General features: G+C 37.3%; 1 protein-coding gene across 1 annotated transcript in view; it reads right to left on the reverse strand.

The window, feature by feature from the left end:
• Nucleotides 1-18,360, reverse strand: part of MYO1B (myosin IB) — a 168,870-nt gene that overhangs the window by 89,638 nt on the left and 60,872 nt on the right. The window contains exon 4 of the mRNA XM_011355895.2: nt 429-523. Within this exon, the coding sequence (XP_011354197.1) occupies nt 429-523 (95 nt within the window). The remainder of the gene's footprint in view (nt 1-428; nt 524-18,360) is intronic.

The following is an 18,360-nucleotide window of genomic DNA, read 5'->3' on the forward strand; positions in this document are numbered from 1 at the left end:
GCATTTTCCTGGTGCATTCCCTCACTTTTTAGCAGAGAGAAGCTGTGGTTTTGGCCTCCCAAAGCCCAAATAATTTGGCATTCCTTAGGAAAGGGGTAAAACCTCACAGACCCTGGTGTTCCAGAGGAAAGGTAAAAGAAAAGTACTCAAGGACTGAACTAGAAAGGTCTAGAATCTATAAATAGACACCCACATTGGTTGGAAGTCTTCGATAGTTTACCTGCTTCTTCACGTGAGAGAGGAGCTAAGTCCTTCTCAGGGAACATACCGTGACCCTCATCAGTAGCCTCCCACAAAGGAGTCTGGTGGCCCTGAGCAGATTTATGCTAATGAGCCATACCTGCTCTCTTTGCTATGGTCATTCTGTCATTCTGTGCAGCATTTACCTTCTAGTGGAGAAAAGTGAGGTCGTCCAGTGATGGCCTTACCTGTTTTTCCTGCTCCGCTTTCCCCAGTAATGAGAATACATTGGTCTTTATCTTGATCTCGCAGGGATCTATATGCTTCATCTGACAAAGCAAAGCTGCAGGGGGTAATGGAAAAAGAATCTTTAGACCACAGCTCACTATTATGTGTTTATGGGATGTAACTACAGTCCCTTCACAGGGCCACTGATATACTTTAGATAGAAAGCTGAGACATCACATTTTATTTCCTTAAAATTCTTAAATAAATAAACCATCCATTCTTTGTGGCCCATGTTACCTTTTCCCATGCATTCTCAATGAATCAAAATGGTACTGATTTACTGTACTCTAGATATGCTTTATTTAATGCACATGATATATTTGTGGTTTATTAAAATCTAGGCAATTCAGAGAACCAAGGAGAAAAATGTTATATCACACGTCCAAAGCTAGATAATGTTGAGATTTTCAGGACAGTACACTGGAGTTTCAAAATAATGAGGAAAAAATCTTTTCAAACATCAGAGAAACATTATCAAATACCAAATAGCTGATATTACCACAAAGCTCAATATAACTACTGCCTTCACAAAGCAATGACTGAAACTATCAAGTCCACCAGAGGCAAATGGTACTATGGGTTGCCATGGCTCTTGTCCAGTCCCAGGCCCTCAAGCTTCTAACTGTACCCTATGATGACAAAGGGTCTCCTATCAAATAAGGCCAGGCCACTCCTCACGTTGACACTCGGCTGCTCCTCAAAATTTACAAATAGGATGAGTTTTGCTCTCTCTAGCTAACTGAAAAATAATTTTGACACTATAATAATGTATTTAATATAGGTAAAGTTCCTCTTCTACTTGCTTATCAGCAAGTACTTACTGAGAGTCTACCTTATGCCAAGAATATGCTGGGAATGTAAAGATAATTAAGACTCAGCCCTTCTTTCAAGAGTTCTTAGTCAAGAGCAGGGAACTGAAAATGGAAATCCAGCAAGATAAGTACTGATAAAGATGGTCTGTAAAACACTGCAGAACTAGACAGACTTCAAGAATCTTAGAAGGTAGAAAAACCAGTCTTAAAGAATTTATTAGCAAGACAAAGGACTTTTAGGTGAAAACAAAAGCCAAAATATCCTAGAGGTGGGGTGAGGGGTTAAGAGCAGTTATATGTTGCTAGAAGGCATACATAAGTAAGGGCCAGATGAGTGATGAGAAAATGGGCAGACTCCAAAGAGAACAGCATCATAAGAAGCCACCCTGCAGGGCTATAAGCAGGGGGAGTGGCACAATGACATCAGAAAATAATTAAAGCTAAAATAGCAACACTGATCATGTACCAACACTGCCCCCAAGTCCTTCATATGTAATCATTTTAAATATCACAACAAAACTACTAAGAATAAACTATTATCAATCACATTTACAAATGATGAAATTGCAGCAAAAAGTGAGGTAACGCTGCCAAGTATGACACAGCAGACCCAGAACTGACCCCTGCTCTTGACCACTGGGCTACACTGCCTCTGCATTTGGATAAATCACAGGGCCACAAAGATCCACACAAGAGAGACCAGTCTGGAGGCCGGGAGACTGGTGACATGCTAGGATACAGGAAGAGTTTAAATATGGCTGACCAAACCACAGGGGGCCTTTCAATCAAGGACTTTGTCTTTCCTTCAGAAAGTGTGTGGAGCCATTAATGTTGACAATTTACTGAGCACTTTCAATATACCAGGAGCTGAGTGAGGTGTTTTCCTATTCATAATCAGATTTAATCCTTAAAAGAGCTCTATCAAGTAAATGTTAGCCTCCTCAAAGAGAAATCATCCAACTGAGATGAGAGGTGATATCAAATGCCTATGATTTCTCTCTGCACGGTCATGATTTGAACTCAGAAATATTCATTCTCCTATGATTATTTGCAATCTTCTCTTTCGCCTGGACTACAATGAGACCCTCAAGGAAAGCCACCCGGAGACTTATAACCCTCACATCAATGGATCCAATGGCCTGCACATAGTAAGTATACGCTAAGTGTATTTGTTGAATGAATGTTTGTATAAAAGGAAAGATCGAAAGAAAAAGTTATGAAAGTATCTGGCACAAGAGCCTTTTCCGAGTAACAGGTTGTTTTACCTTGTTTATATAAACAGTGTACACTGCTCTCTTTCTGTCCAGCTAGTATTTCTCTTCTTCAAACCCCCTTCAGCCATTCCCTACGTAACCAGTGCTGTGCTCACCCCACAAGATCACTCAGTGGTTTCATCCTTCTCTAGGGTTTTGATCCCCAGGTGGAAACAAGTGTCCCCCTCTGTGTACCACTGCACATCAGGGACAGTTAAAACAACAACAACAACAACAACAACAACAACAACAACAACAACAGTGAATGCGGAGGAGAACGACATGCCGGCTGGGATTCCCTGGGCTCAAATCCACAACGTGCTACCTACATGACCTCGAGCAAGTCCTTTGCCCTGGCTAAACTTTGGCTTCTTCATGTACAAAAGGGAGAACAGAGTTTAGAGGATTCAAAAGAAGTGTATAAAAGCACGTTAAAAGTGATAAAACCTAGAATAAATGACTGAAATATTCTGTATTATAATTAGTGATGCACACCTCATATCTCTTACCAGAGTGTAAGCTCCTCTGGGCACATCCTTTCTTTCTATCTAATCCATCTCTGTGCCACCCACAGAGCCGTAAAGATAAGACATCACCAATACCAAATTATGAATGAATGAATGAGTGGATTCTCTCCAAGTACTGACAAAGTCACTACTGGAGTGAGCTCCGTGAAGAACGGTAAACAAGAAATCCATTTCTTCTATGATCTTCGTGCAGGGAAGGAAAGCACTGCTTAGATTTCTTATTAACTTTCCTCTCCCTTCCCACTCCTTCCACCTCCAGACAGTAATTCAGAGATGCCACTATCATAATCATCATTGCAAGACCAGGAAAACACATACAAATGAACTTTCCAATCACATACATTCACCACCTCTTCATGAGTTGGTTAAATCAGGCCTTTTCCCCTGCTCCTAGAACTAACATATAGCTTTATCTATTACACCAAAATGATGCAAAATTACTTCTAACATAAATGACCATGATTGTATGTGTGCATGTATATGTGAACATACCCAAACACACGCACACATACACAAACGCAAAAGAGGCCTCAGAAGCTCACTATGACTCTGTTATGGGTTTGTTTCAAGCCAAAACACCTAAGCTGAACACATATTTTTCTTGTCTTTCCAAACAGAAATATTTAACTGCTGTCCCCAAAACTGGGCTTGATTCATCTAATGGAAAGTATACTTCAATGTAAGATTAAAAGCAAAAAGGGACAGTTAATTCTTTCAGGACTCTAGAGAGCCCTAATTTCAAATTTTCATGAAAATTTACAAACTAAAGTACTTAAGCACCGGGAAAACTGGCTTGGACTACTGGCACACCCATCTCAAGCACAGTAAAAATGTCATCATACTTATTTCATATAAACACAGATCTTGACTTCACTTTTTTAAAAAATGACAAAAGGGTGGGCCCTGAAGGACACAAACCCCCATCCCAATCTTGTTCTCCTTCTCTCTGGCAACATCAGCACGTACCCATCACCAAGGCCAACATTTATAACTATAAACCGAAACCACATGCCAGTCTTCCAAACCACTCTGTAATTAAGGAACCTAAATAAATCTTTAGAGAAGTTTTACTTAAAAACAGTTGTGACCCATATGCTTCACATTATTTTGTGAGCATGTCAGCATTGTTATTTTACCACACACAAAAATGTATGGTCTATTATCATATAATGACGATAACGTAAGGGGCAAGCATGGTTTTTATCCCACCACATCAAGAGCATGGTTTTAGCCACTTCGTCAGGCCTCTAGTTGAGCTCTAAGAATAGAGACGGCCTAACATGTGAATGCAAGTCTCCCCTTCATTTCCAGATCAGCTCAACGGCTGTTCATGGAGAGCCAAACTTTCCCTACACCAAGTTATGCTCTCTGCATGTTTCCAAACAGCTGTACCTATTGCTTTTAGGTTTCAGAAGTTTGGTTTGGGGCTCATCTGTTATTTTCAGTCAGGGCGGAATGTTGAGTTGCACGTTCAAAATTATCTAGCTGGTATTTATGTTCCTCCTCTGTCTTATTTCTGTTCAGAATGTTCGTCCCCACAGTGGTTCTGCTCTCATGGTCATCGAGGGCATCGGCAGGAATACTTTCCCAAAACTTCACGTCCTCCACCCTGCCATTTTCTTTCTAAGCTTATTTCACCTACAGTGCAAAGCAGCAAAGATGCTCTGACACCAAATATATTACCACCATCACCTAAAGCTTATGTTCTTCCAAGCATACCCTTATTTTTCAGTTTCTCTGGCTCACCCTTAATGAGTTACATGAGAAATCACTCTCTAAACCAGTCTAATCCATTCTAAGGACTTAGTTTGTCATTTCCATGAGCCAAAGAGTTTAAAAGAACAAAATTTGTCTCAAGAAACTTTACTAAACTTAGATAACTGCTTTTGCCTTTTTAGTTCATATCTTTTTCTAAAAAAGCTCTCAAAATGGTATCCCCTTGCATTCAATCCTGAGTCCTAGAATACTTTCAAGTCACACTAGGGAAACTGTTTCGGAATTTAATCCTCTTAAAATAGCTCCGTCTCAAAATTCTTATCTACAATTGAGAGCTACAAATCACTACTATTTCTTTCCTTTCTAGCACTAGTTCAGACCTAAAAACTGAGTGTTTCTAAAACTAAATAACAAAAATGTGTTTTTAAAAAATTCCTAACCTCCATTTTCCACCAATTTCTAATTTTATATTGAACCCCAATCAAGGGCTGACATAGCCCATAAAAAGGAAAGAGAAGAGAAGGAAAAGGAGAAATTATGTGTGGTATGTTTTGCACGGTAACCTTGAAAGTTTTTTGTTTTTAAGGAGAAGCACAATGTTAGCCTTCCTTGTAAAAGACTAATATTGATACCTGTGTCTTTATAAATGTATCATATTCTTAATTCAGAAAACGTTCACCCACTTGAAACATATCACCTTGATAAATTAGTGTTATAGCCTTCCACGAGACATTCATACTATCACGTCCCAGGGAAAAACGTCAGGAGAAGTCAGTCTTTATAGTTATTTCTCCCAAATAACTATTGTTTTTTATCCTGAAAAGCTTTATTGCATTAGTGTCCTATGCCAATATAAACATGGTAAATTAATACATTTACAATACAGTTATCTCCTCATAGCCACAACACTGGTAAGCACTCCTAACAATCTAAGCCTTGGAACAAGAAAAGATAGGAAACAAAAGTAAATCTCTCTTAAAAATAAATAGCAATGGGTAAAATGTACACTATGAAGTAAAAAAGGAAAGAAAAACGAACAGAATTGGGAGGGGGGGGAGATGAGTGGTAAATAGACTAAATCGTTGCAAGGTTTCTATATTTTACATAAAATAGTACAATATTAACTCTATATGGACCCTGAAAAGTTAAGAATGTATATTACAATACCTAGAATAACCACTAAAATAACACGAAGAGCTACAAAAAAAACCTAAAAAAATTAAAATGGAATTCTAAAAAAAAATTCAAATAATCCAAATGAAGGCAGGAAAAGAGGAACAAGCACAGGGGAGACAAACAGAAAATAAATTATTAAATGGTAGACCTGAATTAAACCACATCTACAATTACATTAAATGTTAATGGACAAATACTCCAACTAAAAGGCAGGGAATGTTAGAAGGGATATAAAAGCAAAATCCAATTATATGCTGCCTGCAGGAGTCACATTTAAAATATAAAGGCTGAAAGGAAATAAAAGACCTACTTCCACGCCAAAAAAAAAAGGTCAAAAAACCTGCCCTGCATTGTACTTTTTTCTCTTTACACATCTAAAGTCAAAGAGGTAACCTAGTTGCCATCTCAAAATAAGAAGGATGGCATAACACATGGCAGAGTACAGGTGAGACTTAGTTATCTTAAAAATGAGCTAAAATCACTTTTCTAATAATATTTTATCAACATTAAATTTTCTAGGTTCATATACATTCTTATATCCTACACACAAGTAGCTACATTACTTTCTTTTGGCTATGTAATTAAAAAGGTGGGTTTCTATTAGCTACAAAACACAAGTAATCTCATCAGGAATGAATCACTTTAAGATGATACCTGTTCTGAAGTGACAATAGTAAAACATCGAATAAAGCTCAAAAATCAGGCTTTAAAACAGAGCATGACAAAAACGGCACAAAAAGTTTATTTGTCCTTTAGAATTACATTGGTTTTCAAAAAACAGACTCCACAGTATTTTTGTGAAATTTCACAGATCATCGGAATCAACCTCAATGTACATCAGGTCTCTCATTACTTTTTAATGGGTCATTCAAAAACATTTTTTCATCTCGATGGTAAAATGTAACTACCAAGGGGACAAAAATCCCATATCTGAATGTTTTGTGTATATAAAATGGCTCACATGTGTTATATTTATGTTTTAAGAAACAACAGAAATCCTTTTGCAATTAGTCAAGAAATTCTCCTATTTACAGTATTAGAATTTACAAACAAAGCTCTTTCAAAAAGTCACAAGTTAGTTACAGATTATAATCCAAAACAAAGAGCAAAGAGCATTCAGTCTTCTTTCACAATTTTAGGAATTTGATTTATAATCCTTTTGTGATGAAGGAGCTTTGGGGCACACCTAAATTCTTCCTAGCCCATGGGCCTGATCATTATCAAAATCATAATGGAGTTCCACAAGGGTACCCAGTCCAGGGCTAACTGACTGAGAGAGTCACCTGACCCCATAAACACCTTCCTTCTACTGAAGACTGATATGAAGTTGGACTTGGCCAAGGTGTGTGACTCTTTTTTCGAAGGTGAAATGCCAAAGCCAGGTATTAGAGACGTGCATTAGGAAGTTGATAAGAGGCTTTGAGAGACGAAATTATGCCAGGAAGGAAAAGGACTGGACTTAAGATATGAAAGCAGTAAAGAGGAAACATCTGCTTTTAGGGCCTAGAAGCTGCTTTTTGGAATTTAGTAGTATTCCCTTGTGCTGTGGAGGACTTCCTTCAGAAAATGGTGCCCTGAGCACGAAACGCCACAGGGGGAAAGCCCTCCACAGAGCAGCATCCTGCTTTGGGCTTGGCAAGCAGTCAAAAGCAAAGAGGCTGATTACACTTTATCCGTCTTTGCTGCTACAGAGACTTGAAGTGTGAATGGTTCTGCTGTCTTGAATTAATCCCCTAATAAAAATGGAAGAGTATGTGAAGGCTAGACGAGAACATCCACAAGGACAGGGTTCCCAAGGAGTTCAAGAGCACCCATGAGATTAGAGGCACTATACTCAACTGTGTGGGTTGAGGACAATGATTAAGAGAATCTGTCCTCTCCAAGCTTAAAATCTAATGAGGACACTTAAGTCCCCCCATAGAGGGAGTGTGAGAAGGTAATTAACACATTAGCAATATCCTAAACACATTCAGAAAAGGAAAAAACGACTTTTCCAGCGAGAGGAATTGTCATGGAAAGCTGCAAAATCTGAAACCCCAAGGCATGCACAAGGATACAGGCTAAGAGGACACAGAGAGCAAGGAGGAAATTACGTTATTTCTCCTGTCCAGAAATTAATAACACACACCAGATTTGGTGAAAAGAACAAATAGACAATCAGACTCTTAATTCAAATTCAATAAGCCCATAAAGTATTTTTAGTATCTTTTAACAAAAGAATACTAACAATCATCTTTTATTACCGGACTCATATAAATAATGACAGTTTACATTCTACAGGAACAGCCCTTACTGCTCAAGGTAAATACAATTAAAACAAATTCCCAAACCAATTGCTTCAAATTTTTTTTTTTTGCAAAGTTGTATTTCGATTAATTTCATAGTTAATTTTTATGACTTTATTAAGGGCAACTAAATCCTGGAAATACCTACCCCAAGAGAGATTATTACTCCAAATATCTTCCTAATTACCCTTAGGAGTTATTTTACTCACTAAAGTAAAAAGAATGATTTCAAGTTCTCAAAATGATGATTTTTCAGATAGATATTGTTTTCTGATTTAAAGCCTAAAAAAGTACTACCTCGAATGCAACACTGGGTGTCTTCATTTTTGTTTAACTGTGAAACACACATTCTGATTTAAGCTACTTCACATCCACATTCCAGATAGTTAAGATTGTTCAGTTAAGTGAGCCTTTCATGTTTACAACATTCAAATTATAAAACACATTTGATCTGATAGCCCCCTAGTGCCTGTTTGTACACAAGATTCAATGAAGTGGAGTCTTAGCTTCCCTACAGTAGAAGGGAGACACACAGAGATGCTAAGCCACACTAGAAGACACTGGGCTGGAGACCTTCTGTGGCATCACATACTGTAGAAGTACAAAGAGAGCTCATTGCAGTTAACACAGAAGGCTTTGAATGGAGATGGCATCTTAATGGGAACCCCAGGCACACACTGCTTTGTTTCATTAAACAAAACAAAACAAAAAAGAATGCAGAGAGGAGAGGGAGTGGGCAGTAGAAGGTTATCAACTTCTTCAAGCTTTGATCTGTACTTCCGGTCTTTACAGAGCTGTGCAGAGGATGTTTATAAAGCACCTTGTACAGTGTCTAAAATGGAGCAGGTGCTCAGTAAAGGCCTGAAAGACTAGCTAAAGCTATTCACATTTTAGAGAGCGAGATCTGCCACTCTTTCAGAGTGGATGCAAAATTCAATGAAATAAACAAATACTCATGAGATGCCTGATTATAAACAGATACACGCACATATATACACACACACACCATTGTATATATACAATGAAACGTCTGGGCTTACATGTATAACTGTGGAGGGAAGAAAGTGAATTGGCAAAATAATAATAATGATGATAATAATAATAATAATAATAAATACTTCCTGGTTATTAGCTAAATTTATATCATGATAGTGTAAAGGAGGAAGTAATTTTAAGAGAATTCAATATTCATTAATTCAATAAACACTCTATGTGTCATGGAAAGTGTCAGGTAGAATACAAAGGCTATCATCACCACCCTCAGGTACTCAGTACAGAGAAATCATGTACTACCTAAATAGATAATAATTCAGTCATTTGAGGACACATTAATTTGGTCTATGGAGCTTACCATAGCATGAAAGAGATTTTGGTACCAAAAAAAATTTTTTTTAATTAAGATTTTACTGCTTCTCTTACTTCCAGACACCTAAAACCTTTCAAATCCACTTCTTCCTGTCCTCTCCCCATCACCAGTTTTTCATTGCCTTAGACAATGTCCTCATTGCTGGCCTGAGCCCCAGTTAACTTTTAGAGAAGTCTTCTATATCTAAGCAGGACACTTTCACAAGCCATCTTGATACAACGCTGTCAAAATATGGCATTTTTCATTACTATTACACTGTTCATTCCTAATCTCGTCCTCACTGCAGCTAGATTTAACTTTTTGCTTTTATGTGTTTCTGTAATGAAGTTTTCCCCCCAAATGTGTTAAAATTCATTGCAAGATTGTATCAATCCTGTCCTCAAAGACAATGGGCCTATGGAGTACTCTGATTTTAAGTAGGATGCATTATTTTGCATAGGTACTAAAGATGTGTTTGCAGCACGCATGAGGATTTACCATACAGTCTGGACTGAAAGGAAGTGACCCTAACATGGCCCAGAGGCTCCTACTCCCCTCCTCACCACCCCCCACCAGGGTTTCATAAGTACCTATTCAAATAAGGTTTGCAAATTCATGAGATTAACCAAATGCAGAAGACTTTCCTCTGGATTTCTAAACAGAAAACAAACAATTTCTGTCATTACACAGACATATCCATGTCTTAATTTTAAAAAGAAACTCAGTGATTGAAGGAAGGAAATTAGAGGATTGTGAATCGGACCATCAAGATAAAAACCCCCTCAGAGAATAAGCAGCCTCCAGGCTTGGTGTGACTGACAGCCCCCTCTGAGAGGACCTGTGTGGTCAAAAAGGATGACTACTCCTCCTTTTCTGTGTGTGTCTTCCAGATGGTTCTCACTCTAGGGAAGGGGCTTCAACAATAAGATAAAGAAGCCTCAAAATGCCAGTAGGTCTGTTCCGCACAGTATTTAGTTACTATTTTCATTTTTTATGGTTTTTTTTTTTTTAATGCTGCCTTTAAAAAATGGCTTCAAAGTGACCACACAAGAATGGGTAAACCAAAAATACCATATGACACTGGCCCTGAAGGCTGGCTTCCCTGCAATGCTCCTCCTCCTAAAATGCAAACCGGTCACTCTTTCCTTGACAAGACTCGCTGGCTCTCCACCACTCTGGCAAGAGGTTGGCCCAGGACTCTTGGCAGAGGACGATGAAACAGCAAAGCAATACTCTGAACTACGGCTACTGCTGGAGGAAGTTTTAATGTTACATAAAGCTTCCTAGAAGCTTGTCATAAAGGGGTCAGAAACAACTCTTATATTATGCCATCACACAGAAAGCACGGCCCTAAAATGAATCCAGATATGGAGAACTCAAACATCTGCCTTCAAGTTCTTTTAAGCCATGTCAATATGTCTGCAAATTGGCCACAAGAAAATGACTATTGAAATGTAACATCCACAAATCACATATACATCTGAGAGAAACACTAGGATCTGCAAGCAGGCAGTTAGCATTTATTACCACAAGCCTGAAGGCAGGAGTAAAAAGTCATCTGATAAAGACTTTGTATTTAAAGACCAAACTTTGAGAAACTAAGAATAAAGTTCTGAAAGCCAGCAACAACCCTTCCAGGTCTGGAAGGTAGGACAAGAGAACCGTGGATAAAAAGAGACCACGCCCCGAGGCACTCTGGAGACAAATACTGGGTCCTCGAGAGCTCTGCATGGTGCTGGTGTATGTTCTCTAACAGAATTTAAATTCAAGACAAGGTTCTATCTTCCACAAAAATCCCGAACTTAATAACTTCCTTCATGTAAATCCAGACTGCTTTCTGGTTACCCAGAGGTCAAAATTGGGCAGGACACTTACACAGAATCCAGTCTCCAAAAGCTTCCTCACTGGTGTGCTACAGATTACAAAGCAAGGAAGGCCCTTCCCAGGAACTTGTCTGTGTCACCTGGCTAGTGCTCTTCTGCCCACCATCTCCCCCAAAACCTTCTCCTGGAAAGCCCTCAATGATTCCCGTTCTAGGAGCCCCTTGTCTACATACCTATAAAATCCCATTTATACATCTATTATACCCTCACATGCGGTGTTTTAATTTTTTGAAGACTTTTTGGTTTACGGTTTCTCTCATTATCTCAGTGCCTAACACAGTATATGCTCAGAATAAATTTGTGGAATGAATCCTAACACAGTCTGTCTCCTATTCATGCAAGACTGTACGGCATGAATTACTGTACAGCATTTTCCAAGTCTATGATCATTTACCAACTATTTATAAAAAAAAACAAAAACAAAAACAAAAACAAAAAAACAAGTAAAGGAGAAATCAAAACCAATGTTATTCGAGTATGCATATGTTAAGTGCACACTCATATGTTTACAAAGAAAGAGCTCTGGAGTTAAAATATTCAAAAAAGTAAGTTAAAGAGAAATGGGACTGTATTTTAGAGTCTCTAGCTGAAATTCTTTATTTAGGTTATTTCTTAGTATTCAGCAATTCTCCCTAATGCTGGCCTATACAGATTCTATTTGAAGACATAAGCAAATGACCACCTAAAATCTGCTTTAGAAAGGCAATGTGATTACTTGTGTACTAGCAACACTCCAGGACCTTGTTAGTTCTTGAACTAAAAGGTAAAAGCAATTGGAGACATTTACAGAGCTGACTAAAGTATCCTGATGAAAATGAGGCTGTCTCTGCATTCCAGACCCTCAAGTTCGAGGTTCACTTTCCAGCATGGCCTCTTAAGAGTCACCCATCATAGTCCTCTTCTGCCTCCTCCCTGTCCCCCGCCCCACCCCCACCACCAGCAAAATACTTCCTCCCTGAAAGAAGACACAGAGTTTCACTGTTCTAGAATTTGTTCTTCAGAGCAGATTTTCTAGGAAAATCACTGGAACTTGTCAAAGTGGAGCACTCAAAACTTTTGTTAGATGAATAAACCAATAAATCTTCAAAGACTCCACATTAAATCTTTATAACTTAAACTGGTTAGGAGAGGGTCTTGAAAAACTATGGTTAACAAACCTGTTCCTCTTCCATGTGTCTTTCTTGCCATTGAAATCTGGCATGCTGCTGAATTCAATTTAGTGACATGTCCTAGAATAATGCCAAATGACCCTCAGTGGAGTTTTCTATATCCCACTAGTAGGCTTAGTGACAGAGAAGAAAATCTATAAAGATTTGGAACGAAACCACATTTCTCAGGAGGTTTCAAATTATGAACACTTACTGGAGGTAGACTTCTCTGAATTCGTATAAACAGTCATTCAAATAGGGAATCTCAATTCCTAACAATATTCTATGATTCCTAACTTTATTGCTTAAGGTTAAAAAGAACACACAAACACACACACACACACACACATAACTGCTCTCTCTGAATGTGTATACTTGAAACCCTTACTGATTGAGAAAATACCAGTCTCTGCACTTGCTCCCCAGGCCCAAAGACTGGGATCACTCTACACCCTGTAACCTCACTGCCTAATCACCATCATAAACTAGTTTCAGTCTAGAAAATCTATTGGTCATGACTTATGGTCCACATCTCTTATAGAAAGGAAGAGACCATCTATTCAAACAAGTCTTGGTTTGCATCCTCAATTTTCATAAAATGATGACAGCCCAATCCATTACTCAGTGGGTTTTAAAATTAAAGCTCTGTCTTTTACTGATGACAGAGTATGTATATACTCTGGGCCCTTTCCAGAGAATCCAATCTCTACTTGTCTATAGTCCACCTTTAATCCAAAACCGGGTTATGAGAAAGCAGAAAACAAAGAAACATACAAAACTGTCACAGAGTATCACCTAAAGGAGAAAATGCAATCTATCAGTTCTTTGTATTCCCAAATCCATTCAAACCATCAATAAGCTAAGTATCGGAACCAATGGATCTCAATCTTGGATGCATACTGGAATCACCTGGGGATCTGATGCCTCTTTTCCCCACTCTATTCTCCACCCTACCCCTCCCCCCACTCCCCACCCTACCCCTGCTTCAGACTCCACAGACTGTGATAGAATTCTGTGGTGGTTCTACTGAGCAGCCCAGAATAACAAGCAGAGACTTAAACAACTTCATAGACTTGTTTTTCCTAAACTGTGCTTTGGTGTTATGTCCTCTCCATTTAGTGAAGTGGAATAAGGAGCAGCTATATAAAATCCACTATTTTCTGTAGGGAAATTTTGAGAGTAGTTATTCAAGATGACATCCTTCACATCATAAGTCCCATAAGAGAAATCTCTTTGAAACCTAACTGGTAAGGAAAACTTCACTTCTCTTGAGCAACTCAAGTGCTTCCATCTTATATGCAAAACTAATGTTGTAACTGATCATATTTCTTTTTGTTTTAGCTACCAGGAAATGAAAAATCCAAGTTCAATAACCATAGAGAACATCATGGTATTAACTTTCGCTTGGGTCCCATTTATCTTGTTTCCTTTGCTCTGACTTTTAAAAAGCTATTCATTTTATAATATTGACTATAAAATAGTAAGCTCCCTCCAGTTAATTTTCAATGTGAGGAGATATAATAATTGGCTCCTATTCATATTCCTCACACATTTTTGAACTATAAAAGATCAAATAACGCAATTAGTATGACTAAAACCCATGCATATATGTACAGCTCTTCTTTGTTTTGTTTTCGGGTTTTCCTGAGTGGGGAAGGGAAAGATGAAAGCTGGATGGATAGATGGATAGGTAGATATGTGGATAGATCTATCAAAGAGAGGCAATTTCTCAGAAATGTTTCATTTATTCACTTAAAACTATAACATGCTAAACTATTCACAAATATGGAATAATTTTCAGTGTGCAAGTAGATAGACATAGGTTTTCCAGAATAAAAAGACTATAGTTTAAAAATTATAGCAACACTAAATCAAGAGAAAGTTTGAAAGGCTACTGCCCTGCCTCGCGTTATGGAGATAGGAAATCTGAATGCATGACAATTGACATGGATTCTCTATTTGTGGATTCCCAATTCCATGCTTTATCCTCTAATCCAGCACCCAATAACCTCAAAACTCCCCATCTCTTCTGCAAAAATTCAATATTATTTTCCTTTCATTCCAACTCTAAGAGGATTCTTCCCTTACATTCTTTTATAGAGATACTGAAAAAGAGGCATATGCTTATGAAAATGAATTGTTCCATTCGCCAAGGTCTCCAATGTAAATAAACCAAATCTTGATCACCAGTAACTCAAAGAGTTAAGACTTATTTCTTAATTGTTATCTCTATAAAGAGAAATTTTAAATTTCCCTTCTTTTTCATGTCAATAAGGCCTCTCGGGTACATCTCCATGTTGATAAGAAGAGTTTCTGTCACAAGTGCTCAGATGACAATGAAGTAGAAAAGGACAAAACCATCAAATATAGATGTTAACTAATCTTCAATTACTCTTATCTAGACTGATCTCAGAAACCCTGAGAGTAAATGGCCCTGTACACACTCTATTAGTTCTAGCCAACTGAAGGAAACCTGCCATTCACTAACACTAAAAAGTTTCTAATGAATGTTTTCCTAAAATATACCACATATTTCTTAAAAAGGAGGCTCATCTATCCATAGAATTTTAGACTTGAAAGGGATCTTAGAATTAAATATTTCCCATTCACAAATTTTGTCGACGTTCGCAACTTAAAACACCCACCAATAAATATTACTGACAGTACAAGTTAATCTGTAAATATTTAGCAGTAACATTATGATTATATAATCACATCTCATATAGTCACTGCTGTTTCCTGTTCTTTATTATGTAAATTTAAAGAAGTTTCCTATATTTAAAAAATTATATTATGTAATTTGAAATTTTTCTTTTTTGTAGAGGTCACTAAATATCAAGCTAAGCTTTCCAAGCAAAGTTCTTACAATTTGGCTTCATCTTTTGATATGAATTCCAAGAATATCAGATATATTTGAACACGTGATTAAAAATCTATTTAATCTATTTAACTGCCACTATAAATGGTTACGTGCCAGCCACTGTACAGGCACTGAGAATTCAGCAGTGAACATGGACCTAACATTCTATGGGTGGGATATAAGGGAAGACAGGTAAGAAAGAAAGTACAGTATGCTGGAAGGAGGTGAAAAGAAACAAAGCAGGCAAAAAGGACGGCAAGTGCTGGGCAGGATAGAAAAGGAAAGCAGGCTGCAACTGTTAGAAAGGATAACAATGGAAAGACCCACTAAGAAGGTGACATTTGAGGAAAGATTTGAAGAAGGTGAGGGAGAAGGACCATATGGGTGGGGAGGTGAAGAGGGAGGGAAAGAGGGAGAAAGATAGATAGATAGATAGATAGATAGATAGATAGATAGATAGATAGATAGATAGATGATAGATACATAGATGGACAATGCTCTAATTTAACTATGCTACTTTAATGCTCTATCGAATGCCTACGAAGAGTTGGTTGACAATAATTTTTAATCATACCTTTGGGTAAATAAACTACCAATATTAATAGTGACAAAGAGCAAGATACTCAATTTGATACTCTTGTACTACAAAACAAACAAACAAAAACAAAACTTAGTATATTCCCAAAAGAAGATACTGTATGCAGAAAAAAATAAGATACATACACAGAAGATAATTAGCTCTTTAATAAATTCATGGACATGTATAAACTGGAATTTGCTTTTTATAGCCAGTAAAACTATTTACCAAAAAACAGGTATATTTTTCCAGATTAAGAGGATTGCAAGAAAAGTATGTAGAGGATGTATTGAAAGCTTTTTTTGCAATAATTTGATCATGACCAATAATTACAACAGAATGACTGGTATAAATTAGGAAGTAAAATTCAAAAGTAACATATTGTTTACATTATGTCATATAAGATGAAAATACAGAGTGACATTAGGTATTGGGGGTAAAGGAGTGGGCTTTGATTTTCCCAAAGAAAATAAAGATTATTGCTTTAAAATTAAAATTCAGTGGTCAGAAGTAACATTAAAATTCTGTAATCATTTCTAAAATTTTAACATTTCTTCACCTTCCATCTTTGATGACATCCTTATTTAGAAAAAGAATTTAACTAAAGTTGTCCTTAAACACAACTTAAATGCCACAGTGTAGGAGAAATTTATTTTTATTTATTCACCACTCATCTGGGAAAAGTTTAATCCAAAAAAATTAGCATTGCATTAGCTTAAGTTTCAAAGCTGGTTAGAACCATTTTGCCACAATTCCCAAGAGATGAATGTGTGAACTGACACAGATGACATCAGCATCTAATTTTCTAAAATTCTCAATAAATGTATTGTTTCCAAGAAAATCAGTAGTATGGAAACTGGATCAAGGACAGATCTATTGCCATAAACTATCAAAGCATTTAGATACATCCTCAAATATTCCTATTATTAACTACTTCTAAAAACAATAGCAACAAAATGTGACACTACTAAAAGCCTTCGTTCATAATAAACCAATAAGCCACTAGTCTCTGCGCAGAACAGCAGCGTGGAAGGAAAGAAACAACAACAGAAACATGAAAAATGAGTTCATCATTTTTCTTTTGTAGTTTAAAACGCATTCCAATGAAATTAAAATAAAAATGTGGAAATGCACTGTGATTACAGCCATTATAAGAAAAAAATATTTGAAAATACTTTTAAAGGACTTATTTTCTTTCTAAATTATACTACTGAACTCAAGTTTAAATCACACAGAAGCTTGCTTTACATGGTACCCATGAGTTGAATTATCAAACAGGAACAACCCTACTGAAATGAACAGATGATTCTAGCAAACCGGAGGCTGTGAGACATACTGACTAAATCCCGTTCCATTTTCCCCTCTGTGGGCACATGGGCGGACTGTATTTCCCAGCTTCCTATGTGGTTAGGCCATGTGAATGGCCAATGAATAAAGCCTGACCTTGCTCTCCCTTCACCTTCCACGGCAACCTTAAAAGCCATGTGTTCCTGTTGTTATAACTAAAAGATAGAAGCTGCTTGGCTATGAGTCACCACTTGGAGGAGAAACTCTGAGGAAAGCCATCTGACCAAGTTCACACTCTGCTATCAATGAGAGACAAACCTTCATTGTGTTATGTCTTGAGACATTTGAAGGCTTGATGACCAAGCACAACCTACCTTATTCTAATATATCCCTATACTCCCTAACTAGATCTCAGACATACTTAGACTATAACCTTGAGCTTCATTTAAGGAAGAAAATTTTATTAGCAACCAGCAGAGAATAGCTGAAGGTTAAAAATAAATATTTCCTGAGTCCCTAACACGTACCTAACACTAGGCCTCCGACGTTAAGGTGTGAATATCCCAGAGCATGTCAGAGATGAGCCCCTGAAGTGTGGGTATAAAAATATTAGAACTTCTGTTTATATGTCTTTATTCATATAAGATCCTAAAAGATCCTATTCTTGTATATATTTTACAACGTACACAATACATTAGGGTGGTATTGCTCGAACCTAACTATAAATAAGCAAATATACCAAATGGATTTTAAGACCACTAACTTTGAAAAAACAAAGTAAGTATAATGAACAGTCCCTGCACAAAAGATGCTTACTCTTATATAAGTCCAATACTTAAATAAGAAACAATAAACTATATAAGATAGTATGCAATAAACTGCCATATAATTGTAACATAATGCACGCTCTGGAAACTAGTGGTAGGGCCACAGGGTGGTATTTTAGGAAGAGGCTTCAAAATGCAGATGTAGCCTGGATACATCTTGAAAAATGAGTGGGATCTGAATATGTGGAGGAGAGTG

This window comes from Pteropus vampyrus, unplaced genomic scaffold (genome assembly GCF_000151845.1).
Source record: "Pteropus vampyrus isolate Shadow unplaced genomic scaffold, Pvam_2.0 Scaffold2, whole genome shotgun sequence".
Taxonomy (NCBI): domain Eukaryota; kingdom Metazoa; phylum Chordata; class Mammalia; order Chiroptera; family Pteropodidae; genus Pteropus; species Pteropus vampyrus.